The sequence below is a fragment of the Papaver somniferum genome, unplaced genomic scaffold, assembly GCF_003573695.1.
Source record: "Papaver somniferum cultivar HN1 unplaced genomic scaffold, ASM357369v1 unplaced-scaffold_76, whole genome shotgun sequence".
In the NCBI taxonomy this organism is placed as follows: domain Eukaryota; kingdom Viridiplantae; phylum Streptophyta; class Magnoliopsida; order Ranunculales; family Papaveraceae; genus Papaver; species Papaver somniferum.
Window position 1 is genome coordinate 2,298,695 of NW_020650526.1, and position 19,610 is coordinate 2,318,304.

At 37.6% G+C, this 19,610-nt stretch overlaps 2 protein-coding genes across 2 annotated transcripts; one reads left to right on the forward strand and one right to left on the reverse strand.

The window, feature by feature from the left end:
- Positions 1–9,755: 9,755 nt before the first annotated feature.
- Positions 9,756–11,600, reverse strand: LOC113344442 (7-deoxyloganetin glucosyltransferase-like). Its single transcript, XM_026588415.1, has 2 exons — positions 10,953–11,600; positions 9,756–10,826 (listed from the first exon to the last, which is right to left on the reverse strand). Exons 1-2 carry the CDS (start codon positions 11,464–11,466, stop codon positions 9,877–9,879), a joined length of 1,464 nt encoding a protein of 487 aa, XP_026444200.1. The 5' UTR covers positions 11,467–11,600; the 3' UTR covers positions 9,756–9,876.
- A 2,059-nt stretch (positions 11,601–13,659) lies between these two features.
- LOC113344441 (4-coumarate--CoA ligase 2-like) lies at positions 13,660–18,556 on the forward strand. The gene is made up of 6 exons (XM_026588414.1): positions 13,660–15,085; positions 15,191–15,389; positions 17,544–17,689; positions 17,788–17,855; positions 17,976–18,078; positions 18,170–18,556. The coding sequence occupies exons 1-6, from the start codon at positions 13,886–13,888 to the stop codon at positions 18,317–18,319; spliced, it is 1,866 nt and encodes a 621-aa protein (XP_026444199.1). The 5' UTR covers positions 13,660–13,885; the 3' UTR covers positions 18,320–18,556.
- The last annotated feature ends 1,054 nt before the right edge of the window (positions 18,557–19,610 follow it).

The following is a 19,610-nucleotide window of genomic DNA, read 5'->3' on the forward strand; positions in this document are numbered from 1 at the left end:
GATGATTTGAGTACTTCGAACAATCATGATACTGATTTAGGTCTTGATGTTTTGTTCGATGAATGTGAGCATGTTTTACCTGTTTCTGATTTAGGAAAAGTATGTGTTGGTACTATTGATCGTACCCATGAAAATAATTTAGATGTACCCACTTTCTTACCTAAATCTCGAATCAAGATTATTCCACCCAACCTAGATTTGGTTTGCAACAAAAATTTTAAACCAACTTTTCTGAAAATTCCCAATCTAGGATTGGAACTGTGTGCCTCCCAAGTCCTCTTGGACTATTTTGCTTCAAAATATAACACTTTTAAAGAGCCACGGTTGGAATGCATTTCTTTGCCCATCCCGAAAACAGTCCATTATGAGTTAGACCTTTTGAATCCTGAACCCCTAAAATTAAAAGATTTTGTGCTTAAAAGTAAATCTGTTGAACAATTTAGGTTTAGGGGTGATTCATTCGGTTTTTCACTCTCACTCCCATTTAAGTCCAATTTTAGTGTTTTGAAACTTTCTATGTTTCTACACTTCGTCTTTTGGGTTGATCCTCAACTCTTTAGATTGTTAGTGTATGGTGAATTTTTTGTATATAATCCAGTAGATAAAAATTTTAAAAATCCTTTTGTTCATTTTGTATATATTTTGCTAATCCAATATCATCTCGGCTGACATATGTTGGATTTTTCCCTTGAATAATGGAGTTCAAAACTTGCTTTCGCCAATATCCGGTAATCTCTTTCCTTTTTCTACACTTAGCATCGTTCTCATGGTATGTGTTATAATCATGTTTATCTTTTGAAACATTGAGGACAATGTTTAGTTTAGGTTTGGGGGTGAAAAGTAGATACTTTGATAACATGCTATAATTGAAAACAAGAACTCCTTCTTTTTGAAAAAAAAAAATAAAAAAAAAAAAAAAAAAAAAAAAAAAAAAAAAAAAAAAAATCATAAAAAATGGAGCTCATTTACCTTGAAATGTTGACTCTTGTGCAAATATGTAATTTTTAGGAGTCTTAGTCTAGATATTTAGGCACCCTGATTCTAGCACAATTCACATTGTGATAAGAAATTTGCACGCGCACGATCTACCAATACATGTATAGCCTCGATCTTCAAGGTGTTTGATAGGAAGTTAGATTGCCAATCACTTTAGAATACTGAATGAGACTTGACTAGCTTGTTCTTTGGTTGGCTGGGATAGAAGTTGGAGAATACGTTACGAAAAGCAACCATAGAATTTGACCGGATGCATTCGATAAGGGCCACCTCTTGCTAAGAGTCATGTAATTATGTTTTTGTTTTTGTTCATGTATCAAAAGTGTCACTATGTTGTAAAGATCAAAGTTATTTCTTAAAAAAAAAAATATATATATATATATATATATATATATATATTTATCAAAAAAAAATCAAGTATTTATTTATTCCATGTTTTGTCATGTTAAAGACAATAGTTCTCTCTTGTTCCAAAAATAAAAGAGAGTAATCAATGTAAATAAGAGTCATGTAAAGAGTCATCTTTTTGTTGTAAATAGTCTTGTAATAAGCAAGGAGGGTGCAGCCATCGATGTATAACGCGGGTAAACTGAAATATCACCAACTCATTGGGTGAACATTCACAATTCTCATAAAGCCGGACAGCTAGCTTGGCTTAGAATTCGGTTCTTAGCCTAAAAACTATCTCTTGGTGATTAGTAGTCATAACTTCAGGTCATTCTAGACACATGTGTAGATACACTTTACACTCTTATCACATGTCTTTTTTTTTGTTATCAGTGCTAGGATTGTGCCTTAGATAGCTAGATTGACATCTCCATTTTGCTGTGAGCTTCTACTGTCTTGCACATGTCACATTTGATGGAATCTGAGCTTATATTTTGACCTAGAACTTTGTAGGTACGTTCTAAGCAAACCTTCACGAGACTTCACTCGTCCACTAGGGACACTTAGTGGTTTAAAAGGCTTAGTGCATACGCTAAATGCATTCGAGAGACCAGCGACAGTGGTATAGGTAGGATTTCCTTAGTTTTGTTTTACTTGAGGACAAGTAAAATTCAGGTTTGGGGGTATTTGATGAGTGCTAAAAAGTGCATATTTCTATATATTTTTCTTGGCATTTAACTCATCTTTTGTGCGTTAATTCTACATTTTATCCCATATTCTGTATTTTCATTGTTTTCAAGAATAAATATTTTTCTTAATTAATTTTGCATTTTTAGGTAATAAATAAAGTTAGATGAATTGCGGAGCGGAAAAGAGCAGAAAAGTAGTGAAAATCCGGGAGGAATCACGCAAGGAAGCCGCGAAGAATGTTGTGCACAAGACCAAAAGGCTAGAAGTGGGCTTGAAGAGGAAGAATTGTTCTTAAAGAAGATATGGGCTTGGCATACCCAAGGCCCAAAACCCTCACCCAAATCCATTTCCTATATCCATACCCGTTTCCCTTTCTAGCCGTCAGATTGGATCATCTCAGCATCCTATGGTCGCAGCATCGCCAGTACATCAAAGTCTGAAGCTCCTGTCTAACACTACAGCACCTAACTCCATCTTGAGCCGTCAGTTTCGTTGTATCAGGCATCCGACGGTCGATACCATCCTCTTCACTTGTAGCCGTTAGATCAATCTATCATTTCCGCATCCCACGGCTCAGCTTTGTGAATCATCGAGACTTGATGCATCCGCTCAACACCCAAACACCTAACACCTATACCCTTAAGCCAAACGCACCTTACCCAAATTCTCATCTTCCTCCTTCGAGCAGTCGAGCTCTGCTCCTGCCAACTCCACCCTCTCCGTCTCCTCAACCACCACCACTCCCCTCCACAAGCCGTCAAATCCCCAAACACTAGAAGCCATCACTACCATCATCACCCCCTCATTCTAGCCCCCTATTTGATTGATATTTCTTCTCACCTTTCTCTGAAACCCTAGAAGAAAAATCAATCGATTAGGCGAGTCTAGAGTAGCAATTGACACATGGGAATGGAGCAAAGGACCAAGGGGAAGAATGGGTCGAAGACAAACTCGTCAAATCACATCAATATGGGTAAGAATTACCAAACCCTAAATTTTCTGATTTGGGGGAATTTATTAAAGAACCCTAATGTTCTGTTAGGGAGAGCATTAGAGAAGATATGGGTCTGTTTTGTACTGTCAAATTAGGTAGAAATAATTTACCTAATTTCTGTTTAAATTGGGGATATTTTTGGGGAAGAACCCTAATTTTGTAATTTGGGGGAAAACCCAAATTGGGTCTGTGGGTATAAATTGAGACTGTGGGTATGTTTTAATGGGTATGCCTGGACTAGCCAGAGCACCACCAAGAGGCCTGGAATAGCCAGGACCTCAACTGTTAAATTTCAGTTGTTCAATTCATCATGTTCTAGTTTAATTGCTAAGGGGGAGATGAAATCATGATGCTTCTACTAATTCAATCCAAGCTAGATATTGTGCTTGTTGTGCTGAAATGTTTAGGATAGTCTTAATCAAAGAACATCCTTTAGGTTGTTAAAACACCTAAGTGGCTTCTCTGCGGGTAGTTGCAGTGTGAGAGCCCCAACTATCACAAGGTTTAGAATTATCTTAGTGCCTTTAGCCTCCTTTCTAACCCAACCCTTTGATGAGCAGCAGGCATAGAACCTCCACTGCCATCTAGTTAGTCAGTTGAGCCAAGAAGCTCACTGATACCTATACAAGGGACAAGAGCAGTATTGAACTGAGATTGCCTTAGCGTAGGTAAAATGGTGGATTCGAAGCCTTAGTACCCTGTTGCATTGCTTTACTTTCTGTCACTATTTCAGTCACATACCAAAATAGCTCAGTTGTGTTTCAACACAACATAAAATTCATTCCCACTGTCACTGGAAAAGTAGAAACAACACCAGCTCCCTCCTTGTCCCTGTGGACTTCCCCTGCTTATTCATTATCTACTATCTGACCCTGTATACTTGCAGGTGTAAATATAACCATAGTTTTAGGTTTAATTCCTTAGCTATCACTTCTGTTTGTTGATCAAAGAATGAATCTTTTATTTCTAACAACTTATGTCAGTTTCAAGGATAGATATGATAACCTATGTGCATAAGTTCATCATTCATATGAATATGTTAATACGTGTGTATGTGTCTTTCATGTGTGCGACTGTAGTAATACATGTTATGATCCTGTCATATGCACGAATAATAATACATGTTATGATATTGTCATATGTGTGAATAATAATATATGTTATGATCCTGTCATACGTGCGAATATACTCATATATGTGTAGGGGACATACCATATGTGTGAATATGTAATTGTTATCATGCTTGATACGAGGAAATTAGGCTAGTCGGAATATCATATTCCTATTGAGTTTACAATCCCCTTCTTGCCTCTGATATTCGCAACAGTGTAATTGCCTCATCATTTTCAAGTTACCTTTGTGGTTTCCCGTGCGTGGTTGCATTTCATGTTTTGATCGCCCCTTTGCCTCTGGTTTTATATCTGCAAAAATGATGTTAGTATGGCATGTTGTGTTTGTTCATGAGGTCTTATTGATCCCCCCCTAAGTAGAGGTCTTGATCAGCCTCCCCTGTTAACATGACTTATTTTTGCCTCAAGGTATTCATTTGGGTCATGCGACGAAATCGCAGGAGGTCTTTACGCTTTCGCGTATTGACCCATTGATATCGCCTTATCATCTTTCGTATTATTGCCTCTGCAAGATATATTTATGCGCCAATATGACAGGCCTATACTCTTATTTGAGTTATAGTCCCATGATATTGACGTTTTTTGACATAATTCAGCTCCCTAATGGAGGGTGTCGTCCTTATCTTCCCCCTGGTTGCCCATTCAGGGAGACGTACCCCTACCGGGTTGGGGTGGGCTCCTCCCATCCAGTGATGCAACAACCAGTTGTTTTCGCAGACTTTTTCGAGTCTTCTCCCTAAGTGGGGTTTCTTGAGGACCGAGTGTATCATAGCCAGGACTTGCTAAGAGCGGAGAGGTACGCTCCAGACGCCCCCGGCACCCTTAACTCAACCGTGTACCGCTACGCCCTAGTCGAGTTTCTACACTCCATAATAGATAACTTAGTACCTTAGCCTTTCGACTAAGGAGTCTCTACCGGATAGGATTTTATTTCACCCCCACCTTCCATGACTCAGATCCCAGGGTTGGTATGGCTTTCGCCTGAGCCATGCATTACTAGGTTTTTCTCAATTATGACGCGCGTTAGGGCTTATTTATTTTGCCTCTTTCACAAGTGCGAACTAGGGTGCACGCCATAATTGGTTACCCAGCCTCCCTAGTTAGAGGTTTTAAATTTTACTGCCCCCTATTGAGGTCTTACTTTGAGGTCTTCTTTTTGCCTTGTCTTCTTTTTGCACATTTAAAATACACACTTGTAGGAGAAATAAAAATTTTCTTGTAATAATTGTTGCTCGTACACATATGATTTTCTTTTTCATATTTATTCGCACAAATATAAATATCCTACTAGTACTTTAAAACTTACTCACTGCTTCATCTCTTTACTCACTTCGCATGCACATAACATACTAACCATAATACTGCTTCAGGTACTTCTTGTTGTAAAGTCGACTCTCCATCTTCTCCATATTTCTTCCATCTCTTTCCATTAGCTGGTACATCCCCTCACCAACATATTTCTTCACCACATATGGGCCAGCCCATATAGTTTTTCCTTTCTTTTTTCTTCCTTGTTTTCAATAAGGTGGCATTTCGCTTATGACTAACTCTCCTGGTTGAAAGTCTTCCCTTTTAGGTTGCTTCGCATATTTAAACCCTTATATTCCTTCGATTCCCTTTTGAGTTAGGTTATTATTACTCCCTTCTTCCTTCGGGGATTCTCCATTCTTATCATTTTCTCCTTCTTTTGTAATGAAATGAACCATCAATCTTTCACACCTCTTGCTCTCTTCTGCGTCTTTTGTCCAGAAGTTCCTTCTCTTAATTGCACGCTCTTCACTTTTATCTACATCGATTTCATTACATGTCTTCGCTTCATCGGTGTCTCCTTTTATGATTCCAACACCTTTGGGCAATGGGAACTTAATGCACTGATGGTATGTGGAAGCCACCCCCATAATGTTATGTAACCATGGTCTTCCAATCAATGCGTTGTATAGGGATTCGACATCTACAACACAAAATGTTACTTCTGTAGAGATTGTCTTAAGTGGTATTCGCATCGTGACTTCTCCCTTTGGCTTGTTTGTCGTTCCATTGAAGCTGTATATTTTGTATGTTGACGGGATCAAATCTTCATCTTTTCCTCCCATTGTCTTATATATGTGACAAAAGAGAATATCCACAGAACTTCCCGAATCAATTAGTATCCTATTTATCGCCCATGCGAGGTCTTCTTCCCCTTCTTTTTGTTTCGGTTTTTCTTTCGGGATTATCTTTAACTTAACCACTAATGGACTCTCGTGAAGTTTGTCTCCTCCAGTTACTTCATCTGCGCTAAATTTTATTGGTTGTTTCTTTCATTCCTTGAGTTTTGGTATCTTTGCTAAATTAAGAATCTCTTTTCCTTCAACATCCCTCGCGTATACCCGGCTCAACACATTGTCATGGAAGTCCTCTATGCTTTTGTACGAGTGTATTATTGAATTGCATTGTAAATTTTTGGCACTCTCTCCCACTTCAATGAGAAAGGTATTTTTGCCTTTTTATGCTCCTGACGATGATCCTCCTGTTGTTGGTTGCGCTGGTGGTGGTGTAGGTAGTGGCGTAGCTAGGAAGTGATTAAGCTTTCCTTGTCCGATCATTCTTAATATTATTCTTTGAATGTTCTTGCAGTTATTTGTTGTGTGGCCGTGGAAATGATGATAAGCGCAAAACTCTTTGCTTCTTCTTCCCGACGGTGGTTCTTTCCCAAGGTTGGGTGGTGGTGTTATCTCCTCCATCAATATAACAGATTCCCAAACTTTCTCCACTGTTGTGTTTAGAGGTGGCATCCTGACCTCTATTCCTCTGTAGTTCGTACCCTGATTGTAATACCTCATATTTCCTCCATATTCGTCTTCATGATTATCATATCTTGCTACTTTGTTGTTTCCTCCGTGGTTCTTATACTGCCTCTCTCTGTACTCTTGCTCGTACATTTCTTGGTCTCTGCTACTCATTGCAACTTGCCTGGATTGATCTTCTGCAATTATTTTTTCTTTGCTTCCCTGCGAAGTACTTGCAACTGCATTTTCCATCCTTGGTAATAGACTAGCATTCCCTGTCCTTTCATTCGTTACTGCGAACGGGTAAGACTCCATATCTCTCTGCTTTTCTTCGAGTGCGATGTACTCCTCTTGGTACTCGCGCAGCTCAGCCATTGCTATTCTATCTTTCATTTTGAAGATCTGTGTAAACAACAAGTCAGTTGGTAACAGTGCATTGATGTATGACAAGATGAGATTTCTTTCATCCATTCGTCCCGCCATTTTACTACTCATCTTCCTCCATCTGTTGGTCATATCTCGCAGACTTTTGTTTGTTCTCTTTCGTAGGCTGAATGCTTTTTCGATTCCTGGTTTTAGCATACTACTGCTGATGTATTGCCCCAAAAACAGACTCTGTAAGTGCTCGAATGACTTTATTATTCCTACTGGTAACCCATCGAACCACTTCAGGGCTTCTCCTGTGAGGCTAGCAGGAAAAAACTTGCATAAGACTGCCTCATTATCCTTATATTGTAACAAAGCCAAGCTGTATGTCTTTATGTGTTGGATTGCACATGTAGATCCATCAGAGATGATAGGAAACACAGGTAGTGTGCACTTTCTTGGTATTGTTACTGATTGTATCCTCCATGCGAAGGGTGTTCTTGCTACTTCTTCTATCACATCCTCTAATTGTCTTCTTCCTTCATCTTTCCCTTTAGTCACTAATTCTCTTAAATCAGCTATTTCTCTTCGGATTTCAGCGTTTAGGAATATGTCTTCTTCTTGTTGTTCCCTTGGAATTTTCAATCGGGCTTCTCTCATCCTGTTTTCATGTCTTCTTTGTCGTATTTCCTCTTCTAGTTGTTGTCGTTCTTCTTCATTTCTTCTTTCCTTTCGCATTTCCCTTTAATTTTCTCATGGTCTTGAGATGCTCTATCTCTCTCATCCTGCTTTCTCAGCATCTCTCTTCCATGAAGTATCATCCTTGCTTGTTCTACGTCATTCTCTCGTTGTTTGTCATTATGTGCGCGATTTTTCTCCTCATTCTGCTCCAATCTACCTTCTCTACGACGCATTCGCCTGGATCCATCCTCTCCCACTTGGATATACCTGTCTTCTATGCGATCCCCTTCTTGCTCATCTTGCAAATTTTTATTTTCCTGAAGAGTATTATTCAAAAATTGCCCTTGTGTATTATCTCTGTGCTCAGATCTACTCCTTCTAGTGGTACTCCTTCTTTTCCTTGATCTTGAGCTCCCACGTGTTGTTTTTGATCTTGATTGCGACCTTTGCTCTTGTAGTCTCTAATTTTCCTCTCTTAACTCATCATTTTGTCGTGTCAAATTCGCACGTAGTTCTGCTTCTGTTCTTCTTTCCTCTGCCAATCGCTGCCTTAACTCTGCAATGGTTGTGTTGTCTTCAATCTCTCTTTTAGCTCCTTCTGCATGTGTCATGTCATCATCTTCCTCAGCGGTATATGTATCTGTGGTATGAACACTTACTGCATCATAATTTCTTTGATCTTTCTCCCTTTGTTCCTGTTGGATCTCGGATCTGATCGGTTGAGATATGTTATTTCTCTCGCCCATTCTTGATGTCTCTGCCATTTCACCTCTTCTTCTACCTGCAATTCTTCGACTCCTCCTAACCGGTGTTGTGTTTTCTCCTGCAGATGTTTGCCTCGCCATTTTGTGTTCTTGAAATAATATTTATGCATACTTATGAAAACTACAGCTAAAACGTGAGTAAACTAAAATTTCTTTTCCTAATGAAAACTGCATTTTGGATGAATGATTTCAAATTTTTGAAATAGCAGAATAAAATGATTTCCGCGGTATTTATCAAAATCTTTCAAAAAAACAAGAACAATAAGAAACTTCACTTTTAAAGAAATTTTCGAAAAAGAAACTCATCTTAAAATTTTGACAAACAGATCAATCCCGAGCTGTATTCTAGCGCCAAAATGTAGTAGTAGAAAATCCTACTACTACATCCCTTGAACAATCTATGTATCAAACTAAGAGAACATTATGAAGAACACCAAAAATAGTTTTATTAAGCATAGAAATCAATACAAAGATGATAGATGGAACCCTAACTTGGGAAACAAATAACTTTCTCTCTCCTAAAGATCTATCTCCACTTTCAAAAAGATCTCTCTCTACCACAAGGGTGGTTGGTCCTATATATAGGGATTTTACATAGTGGAGGACAACTAACAAACCCCGTATTTTGGGATCTAGCATGCGAGTTGCTTGCTCCTGTATACTGTGTCTTCTCGCACATACTCATGGACTTCGTACAGCTCTCACACTTTACTCGTGACTTTGTGACGTCATTGATTCCGTCATTCAAGATATTTTATGCGCGAACTCTGTTCGCTCCTTAGTAATTCAGTTGTCTCACACGATTATTCATGTGTGCGATATTTAACCCCCTACAATGATCGGCAAGAATCTGACTATACTACCTGCAATTTGATGCAAGTTGACTGCGTGAAGACGTGATTATCCACTTGACATTTTAAGAATCAATTTGCAGCATTTGAGAATAATCAGTTATAAAATTTATGTTGAACCCCAAACCCACGAGACAAACACAAAATAGCTTTTATTGGAATGAATTTTGCAAGTAGATTAAACAAAGGACATGGACTGGTACTGGTAGATAAAAAGACCTAAAATTGTTCCCTCGACCGACATTGAGTTTAAACTGCTGAATTTTTTGTTACAAGTAGGAATTTGTTAATCATGTTGTCAATATTAGCCCAAGATGAGCCACCAGGGGACGTGGCCACTTCGGCTTTCTCTTTCCACTCCATGGCTTTGTTCTTCATCTTTTTACCCTTTTCTCCTTCCATCAACTCTCTCACTAGCTTCTCGACTTCGTCTCTCTTCACCTCATTATAAATCTCCATTCCTACTCCCCAATGCTTGCATGCGTAGCTGCAATTTGTTTGTTGGTCAGCGAAGAACGGCCAACAGATCATAGGAACTCCACTAGATAAACTTTCTATAACTGAATTCCAACCACAGTGTGTTAGGAAACCAGCTATAGATGGGTGATTCAGTACATGTTCCTGTGAACACCAGCTTGCGAGCAAACCTCTTCCTTTGGTTTCTTCTATCAACTCAGGTGGCAGCATTCCCGACTCGCCAACTACCAAATCTGGTCGGATGATCCATAAGAAAGTGTGTTTAGTATTTGCCAGCCCCCAAGCAAATTCTACTAGTTGTTGAGTGGTCATAACCGCTACGCTGCCAAAGTTCACGTACATGACTGAATTGGGTTCTTTGGAATCAAGCCATTTTAGACAGTCGGTATCTTCTTTCCATAGATTTGATCCAAGAGACTGTGACTCATTTTGTGGAATTTGATTGAGGTGTAATGGAAGTGGACCAACGGTGTAAATAGGTGGAAGTGACAATTGAGACCTGAATGCATCCAGAACCTCCATCTCCAATGCATCAAAGGTATTGAAGATCAGGGCTGTAGTTTCATAAGCCTCATTAGCTGATTTTACAGCGAAATTCACTACGAAATCATTAGGATCCGTTGTTCGAACATAACTAGGAAGATCTTTAAACAATATATTCTTAATTCCAGGTATCCAGTCGATTTGGGTGTCCATATACCCATTTGTTAAACAACTTTCATCTGCAGTAGATGCACAAGATAAAAAAAAAAAAAAGTTAGTGTTGCACAATTATATCTTGATTCATAATTAAAGAACGGATAATATGTTAAAAATGCTCGTCTCCAACGAGCATTTTAAGTGTGTACCTTTGAGTGGAACAAGACCTCTTTCAACGAGCTGAGGAAAATGCATGTAACATGCGAAGCTACAGAAGCTCGGAGTCTCAAAATTTAGTCCCGGGATTTCCAGCTCTTTAGCTACTTGGAGAGCGAAGCCCATGTTTCCATCAAATATTATGCTGGTCACAGGAGGAACGTTCGATGATGATGAACTATTGTTTAGTCTAGACACAAGGTTCCGAAAAGGTTCTAAGCAATTATTTTCGATGGATATGGATATTCCAAGTGCTACGACGTCTTGGGTGGCATTTGGATCTGTTGGTGGTGGAAGACCATCAGGGATTGTTTCGAAATGAAAATCAGCCATACCTTTAAGTGAATCTGGTCCTCTTGAACTGACTAACCGTTGATGATTGAATTCTGTATTCACAAAGGTTACATGAAGTCCTCGGAGATGAAGAATTTTTGCTAGCTTCATCATGGGACTAATGTGACCCTGAGCTGGATATGGGATGCAAACTACATGAGGCTTCTTCATCATCCTCAAATATGGAAATGTTTCTCCTAGTTTTGGCTAATAGATCCCCTAAAATCAAAGCAGAGGGTGTAGTAGAAGATACGAAGAAAAAATAAATGATCCTTAGAATTAATATAACTCGTTAAATTATGAAGCAACTAGATAAATTAGAAGAATGTAAATTAAACATTTTCGGAGCTACTTAAATATTAGCCGATATCAAAAAGTCAGAGAGAGAGGAGGCGGTTCAACTGTACGTTTCTAGCTAACAGTCAAGAGAAAGGAATTTTCATTGCTTTGTTTTTTTCCTTTTGGAAATTTTATACACCCATTTGATAACATGTTTACAAAACTTCACCCGTTATTTTTAGATATTTCCAAAATGCACCCGCCATCCACACACCGTTAAGGCCCACCATTTTGACATCTGACGGTCCACCAAGTATTTTCAACCAACGGTTAAGGATCGCTCCTATTTGCCAAATTCCCCATGTATCCTTTGCATAATTAAAGGGTTGCGAAGGGACATCTTGCTTTTCATTTCTCCTCTCTAAATCATTCGGAATAACAACAAGAACATCAACATCAAGATTAAGCGATATAAGTTTGTTTAACTGTAGATCTTGGGATTGGAGGTTTTTTGTTTTCAACTTTTCATCCTCTCCGTCTCTGTATGATTATTTAAGTTTAATTCAAATGATTTTGATTTTGAATGATTTGTGATTATATTTTTTCGATCAAATTAAATGAAATCCTAGTTTTAAGTTCCATTTCAAAACTTGGGTTGCTTTTAATTTTGTGAATTATGGAGTTTTCTTAGTCGTGGGAGTTGTGTGGGCTTTAGGAATTTTTTTTTGGGGAATTTGGAATTGGGGGTTTACAGTGCAGCTAAGCTAATTTAAGTTGATTCTTTTGTATGAGATTTCTTAATTGCAGGATTAAGAGTCTGTTCCATTAAATCAAGTTGTTATCATTGATGTTTGTGTTTGTGTTGTGGAAATTATGAATGTTTAATAAAATAAGAATGATGGGTCGTGAATGTAGTGGCTAATACAACAAAAGAAGGGGGTTATGTCTTCATTATCCACCAAAATATTTGATAGAAGTCCTGAATGGTTTGTGTTTGTTCGACATACTTGCCGGTTGGTGAGGTGAACCACTGGTTGAAGTGAAAAGAAGTGGCAAGGAAACTAGAAGATGAAACAATTAAGGGTATTCCAGACTATTTAAAACCTAGTCAACTTAGTCAGGTTGACCCGATTTTATGACACCTGGCTATGTAACGTCTGTTAGCCGTTTCATTCAATAAACGGGACAGAATTCTCAAATCAGGTGTATTTTAGATATATTGTAAAAAACGGATGTATTTTAGATATATTGTAAAAAACGGGTGTATATTAGAAAAAACCCCTTTCTTTTTTTGATTAAACAACGTACAAAAGAGGAGAAACAGGGTTCATAAAGATTGAGTACCCAACCGAATAGACCGACCACTAGCAAAAACAATGTCTAGCGTTGAACACTGAAGAATGTCTAGTACGTCCTTCTCATTGAAGCAAGTTGACATTAATTAACGTTGTTTGGCACAAAAGAGAATTAGTGTCTAACGTTGAACACCAAAGAATGTCTGGTACGTCCTTGACATTGCAGCAACAATGACATCAAGGTTATTTTTGTTCACCAACAAAAATCAAAGGCACAAAAATAATGTCTAATGATGAACACCAAAGAATGTCTGGTACGACGTCCTTGTTGTTAGAATACGGGCATCCAACTCAAAACCAATTGGCAATGAGTGGAGAGGCCCTAAGGAATTATAAACTGCAGGATCTTAGATTGTCCAACAATGTGGGACTAATAATCTCAACACTTGTCACTACAACAAAAAGAATGGACACTAACGATTGTTTTTGTTAACTTTGTAATGGCACAAAAAGAATGTCTGATGTTGAAGTGTTGAACACAAAAGAATGTCTGGTAAGTCCTTGTCATTGTATATCTCCCGGCCTCAAATTTTTCTCTTTCTCAGACTTTCCAGTGAAAGAAAAAGAGTATGCTGTGGGTTGCACCAAACATTCTCAGGTACGACCAGTACGTAGGATTACATTGTCAGTATCATGTGCCCCTCATCATCATCACAAAAGCAGACCGCTGGGCCTGAATGCTCACCTTGAGAAGATCACCTGTGCAGAAGTCCGGAAATCACATCTGAGTCAGCCAAGTCTAATTATCCATTATCACTAGACTCTCACTTCCTCCATGTACTTGTCAGTCTGACGCACTCTCTTTTATCATTACTTTCGGTGTATTTATTATACTACGTGCGGGTTTCTATATACCTCTACTTATTTTCCATCACTCCCTCCTTCCCTCTCTCTCTCTCTCTCTCTCTCTCTCCCTCCCTCTGCACTTGTGAGTTTGACGCTCTCACGCACCCTCGAACATGGTTTATGTACCTGCTGCACCCTCTAACATGATTTCTGTAGGTGCTGCACCCTCTAACATGATTTATGTACGTGCTGCACCCTCGAACAAGATTTCTGTACGTGCTGCACCCTCGAACAAGATTTATGTACGTGCTGCACCCTCCAACATGATTTCTTTACGTGCTGCACCCTCTAACATGATTTCTATACGTGCTACTCTACTTCCTACCTTTGTTTATCGATCGAAGCTCCCAGACATTCCCATCAACAACCAAATCCCACTCCACACATATTGTTTCGAGAACATCTCAAAATACGCCGAAAAACCTTGTCTGATCACAGGCTCTGACGGAAGAATTTATAGTTATTACGAAACTCATCTCAACTGCCAGAAAACTGCCGCTGGATTATCTAAACTAGGTGTAAAGAAAAGTGATGTGATCATGCTTCTACTCCAAAACTGTCCTGAATTCATTTTCTCGTTTTTAGGGGCATCAATGCTTGGTGCGGTATCAACCACTGCCAACCCATTTTACACACAAGCAGAGATTTTCAAGCAAATCAAGTCTTCAAAAACAAAACTCATAATCACTCAGTCTCAATACGTAAAGAAACTCCAAGTCGACTCAGGAGAAAATGCTCCCAGAATTGGAAAAGATTTCATTGTTGTTACAATAGATGATCCACCAGAAAACTGCCTACATTTTTCCGCCCTTTTAGACGCGGACGAGAAAGAAATCCCATCTGTTTCAATTCAACCTGAAAACGCTGTTCTTCTTTCATACTCATCAGGAACGACTGGACCACCAAAGGGCGCAATCTTAACGCATAAAAGTTTGACTTCAAGTATTGCTCAACAAGTTGATGGAGAGAACCCTAATCTGTATTTCAAATCAAGTGACGTTGTATTATGTGCTCTTCCATTGTTTCATATATATGCTATACACATTGTTTTGCTATGTTCCCTTAGAGCTGGAGCGGGGGTGCTATTGATGCCGCCTAAATTTAATAATACTATGCTAATGCAACTCATCCAACGTTACCGAGTTTCGGTTGCCCCAGTTGTTCCACCATTAGTCCGTGCCTTGGCCAAGAACCCGAAGGTCGGTAGCTTCGATCTGAGTTCCATTCGTGCAGTTTTGTCAGGGGCTGCACCGCTTGGGAAAGAATTAGAAGATGCTTTTAAGAGTAGATTTCCTCAAGCAGTTGTTGGACAGGTAAAACATAACAAACCATATTTTTTTTAAATGCTGTTTTACGCTCAACATACGTAGAGCTTTAGTGTAATAAATTATTACTGACTTGCTGAGTTTATGAAATAGGGTTATGGAATGACAGAGGCAGGACCAGTTTTAGCAATGTCACTCGCACTTGCAAAGCAATCGTTCCCATCAAAATCTGGTTCTTGTGGAACCGTTGTAAGGAATGCAGAGTTGAAAGTCATAGATATTGACACTGGTTTAACTCTTCGACATAATCAACCTGGTGAGATTTGTATTCGTGGACCTCAGATTATGAGAGGTAAGTCCTTTTTTCCCATCAAACTATTAATTAGATATAAGAGCATCTCTAACACAACGTTTGAAAAAATGTTACGTGCAGGTTATCATTTGACCTACATTTGTGAGGGTTTTCTTACATGGCATAAAAAAGAAACCTATTGTCTTAGAACTAATAATTTTTGGACCAAACTGACGTCGGTTACCGCGTGAATATCGTGCACCTTAGGACCAAATAATAATTTTCGGATCAAACTGAAAGAATCTTGTGAAAAATGATATCAGAGCACTTGGAGAAGGTCAACAAAACCTAATTGAACTATAAACTGTAATATCTTATAAGTTTTACCTATTCACCGCCCACATTTCTCCTATTTACCACCCACCTAACAATTTCTAAAGTAAAAATAATTTTCAATTTTACTTTATCCTAATTACCACCTATAAAAGTCAAATTAAATTTGACTGTAACTATTACAATTCTTCTTTTTTTTCTTCTTCATCTCTCTTTTTATTGAAACACCGTTAAAACCAAAAACTACTTGCCCTAAATTAAGATTATTAATCATAGGACACCAAACCAATGAGTGATCCCTTAGTGCTGCCAGATTAGTTCCTAAACAATAAGAATCAAATGGCAACTAAAACATTCGTCAAAACAGTAATGAAATAGACAAATCGATAGAGACAAATCAATTTCTTTCCTTTCTTTTCCCTTCTTATCACATCCTTAGCCAACTGCCTATTCAGCTTTTGGAAATGTTCAATATTCAATCAAAATATTTTTGGTTCACAAATCATGATCCTAAACTGATCACAAATCATGACGACCAGTTCATATAACACAAAAAAACTTGTTGTCCGTAGTTCCTCAATGTAAAATAAGTAGACCCAATGTCCATTGCTAGTTCTTCATCACAATAAAAACGGTAAAACCGAATTCAAACACAACAATCATACATGCTTAAATTCAGAAAAATTTGGTTTACTTTCATCTCCTTTTTTGTTTTGATTTTTCTTGAAAAATCCCTTGTTTCTTTGGGGGATCTCGAACAAAATTAAGAAATACAAAAAAAAAAGGAAAAAAGAAGAAAAAGAGAAATAATCGAAGGTGGTGGAGGGTTGGTGGAGACGAAGTAAAGGAGGTGTTGGTCGGGAGTGGAGATGAAGAAAAAGGATTAGAACTTTGATTTATCTAGGTCTTTAGTTGGGTGGTTTTAGATAGTGGGTGCAAATAAAAAGTTAATGAGTAGTATTTAGGAGATATGAAAAATTTTATAGGTGGTAAATAGAATATCTAGGAGTGGGAATTAAGGTGGATGGTAAATAGGAAAACAGTGGGTGGTGAATAGGTAAAACCATCTTATATTAGGATTAAATGATACTCCCTCTGTCTTAAAATTTCTGTCCTCTATTCTATTTTCGTCTGTCCTAAAATATTGTTCAGTTTTTGTTTATAGTCATATCTTTTAGTCAAACTTTCAAATTTTTCCTTCAACTTTTATTAATTATAAAATTATTTGTAATATATTCAACCTAAATTTTTAAATGATATCTTTCCCAATAGGAAACAAATTTACTAACTCAATCCATACAGATTTTTATTTTTATCTTCTATTTAAACATTTCTATAAATAATAAAATTATCAAGTATTTATTTATCTTACACACTCCATAATTCGTATACTCTTTTTAATTTTGGTAATAACATAACATTTAATAGGGGTAGTTTTGTACAGTTTTCCGGTCTCCTCAATATCTTGACTTAGTCAAAGCGGATTAATAATTTAGGACGGAGGGAGTAGTTTCTACCTTTATTTTAATATTATCTGGAAAAATAAGTCTTACTAAAAGAGAAAAACTAAAATAAAAACCGACATGATGTCTTTTAAAAAACAAGACAACAAAGAAAATAATGCAATGAAAAGAAATCTCAAACAAAATATCAAAGAATAAAGATTTCCAATCGAACATTGATGTTGTGAAGTTTCTAAGTTGAGGATTTACCAAGCACTATAGTGTGCCATAATTCTGAAAACTCAGATTCCGTCCCTGGTAAAAGTATTTCACATGCATGAGTTGTGACATTTCTTTGCATTGTAGAGAATTGCCGAATGAATTCAAATTGACATTGCTTGTATATATTTTGTGATCTTGCATGTCTTGTTGATTGTAGGATATTTAAACGATGTGGATGCAACTGCCAGTACAATCGACGTGGAGGGTTGGCTTCATACTGGAGATATAGGTTTTGTCGATGAGGACGAAGAAGTTTTCATTATAGATAGAATTAAGGAAATGATCAAATTCAGAGGATTCCAGGTAAATTTTATTTCTTTGGTTAAGTTTTCTTTTGCAGAACTATATAACTTAATATGCGGAACAAATAGAATAAAGTACAGAATTCGGGCTGAATATAGGTAGCACCGGCGGAGCTGGAGGCAGTACTCTCAAGTCATCCTTTGGTTGCTGACGCAGCTGTTGTTGCGTAAGTCCACAACTGATTAATTTGTTACGCTAAAACAGCCGTGGCAAAATATCTTTTGCCACGATTCTTTAACAACCGCCACAGTTTTTAGCGTTATTAAACTCATTTTTTTTCCTACAGTCAAAAAGACGACGTAGATGGAGAAATTCCGGTGGCGTTTATCGTTCAATCAAATGGTTTTGAGCTTACTGAAGCAGCTGTAAAAGAATATGTTTCTAAGCAAGTAAGTTTAGAATATAATTTGAAAAATAGAAACGTAGACACACATTCACTATGAATTTCTTTAACAACTATCATGTTGATACTGGCTTCAGGTTGTATTTTACAAGAGATTGCATAAAGTCTTTTTCATCCCCGCTATACCAAGATCACCTTCTGGCAAGATTTTAAGAAAAGATCTGAGAGCTATACTAGATTCTTCTCCGAGCATCAGTTTAATTAACAAAAAGCCTGCAATTGTTTGATGGGCGTGGGTCATGATTGTAACAGTTGGAGTGCAAAATGTTTGATATAGTCAGGGTTGATGTGTTTTAGTATAACCAAGAGAGGAGCCGGAGCTAGATTTCATATTTGAGATGAATGGATCAAGTCTCAAATATAGAGTCGGGAAATCTCATAAAAACTCTTCTTGTGCATCGAAAACAAAAAGGAAAAGATGTATTTGTGAATCGCATTAATAAAATTTGTTTTATTTTATTTCCACATAACACACAGATGTTCCAATATATACTGCAAATTTTTCTGGGCCATACACGCTAACAAAATGTTTATAATACTATCTCTAGCTATCAAGGAAGCATCAATTGACATGGTTATATGAGCACTACTCGGGTATTTCACCGTTATCTATCTATCTGTCTAATCTATTTAGCCAGATGGTAATTGAAACACAATACTCAATTCTCCTTTTTATGGTGACTCGACAATAAGTTGATGTGGTCATTTTTGGTACTGAGTATTAAGATATTTTGCGCACCCATTCACTCCGGCCCCATGTGGAACTACATTTACACTTACTAGAGTAATTATTTACTACATTTAATCTAATTAGATGATAATTGAATCCAAAATTTAAATTCATGTGAACAGTTCAGGTGAGAGTTGTACAGAGTTTTACAGAATACAACTCTCTCATTAATTCTGGCTCCATACAATTAACAAGAAAAGATATGTTTACACAAAACTTACACCTTCACCCGGTAAGAAAATCCACCGAAAATGCCATGTTGACAGCTTAGTATAACATCCGAATGCCCGCATGTTGACGTGGCAGAAAGAGGACAGGTTTATGCTATCCACGTTATTCCTCTTCTTTCTTCTTCTTATTTTGATCAATCGGAGTTCCTTTTTTATTCTTCTTCCGATTACATGGTCGAGACTAAAGCAGGGAAACAAATTTGTGTGGAGTTAAAACATGATTAATATATGGTTCATCTGGATCATAAATACGATCCACCTATAAAATTGCTTGGAAGATAAAAGAGGTTCAATTGAAAAATATAATACATTGAAACAAGTGGAACTGCAAACTCTAATTCTCATAATTTCTATGAATCTTCATCATCAAGAGATTACCCTACTGATGATATGCCCCTTTCTCGATTTATTGTTATCTCTTAATTGGATAGAATCATACTAGTTAGGGCTAAAAACATTTCTCCTAAATCAGTCAACTCAACTCGTCATTATCTTCCTCTCAGGTGTATTGCATCAAAAGTCTTAAAACTCAACCTAATATGTTTTATTGGAGATGAG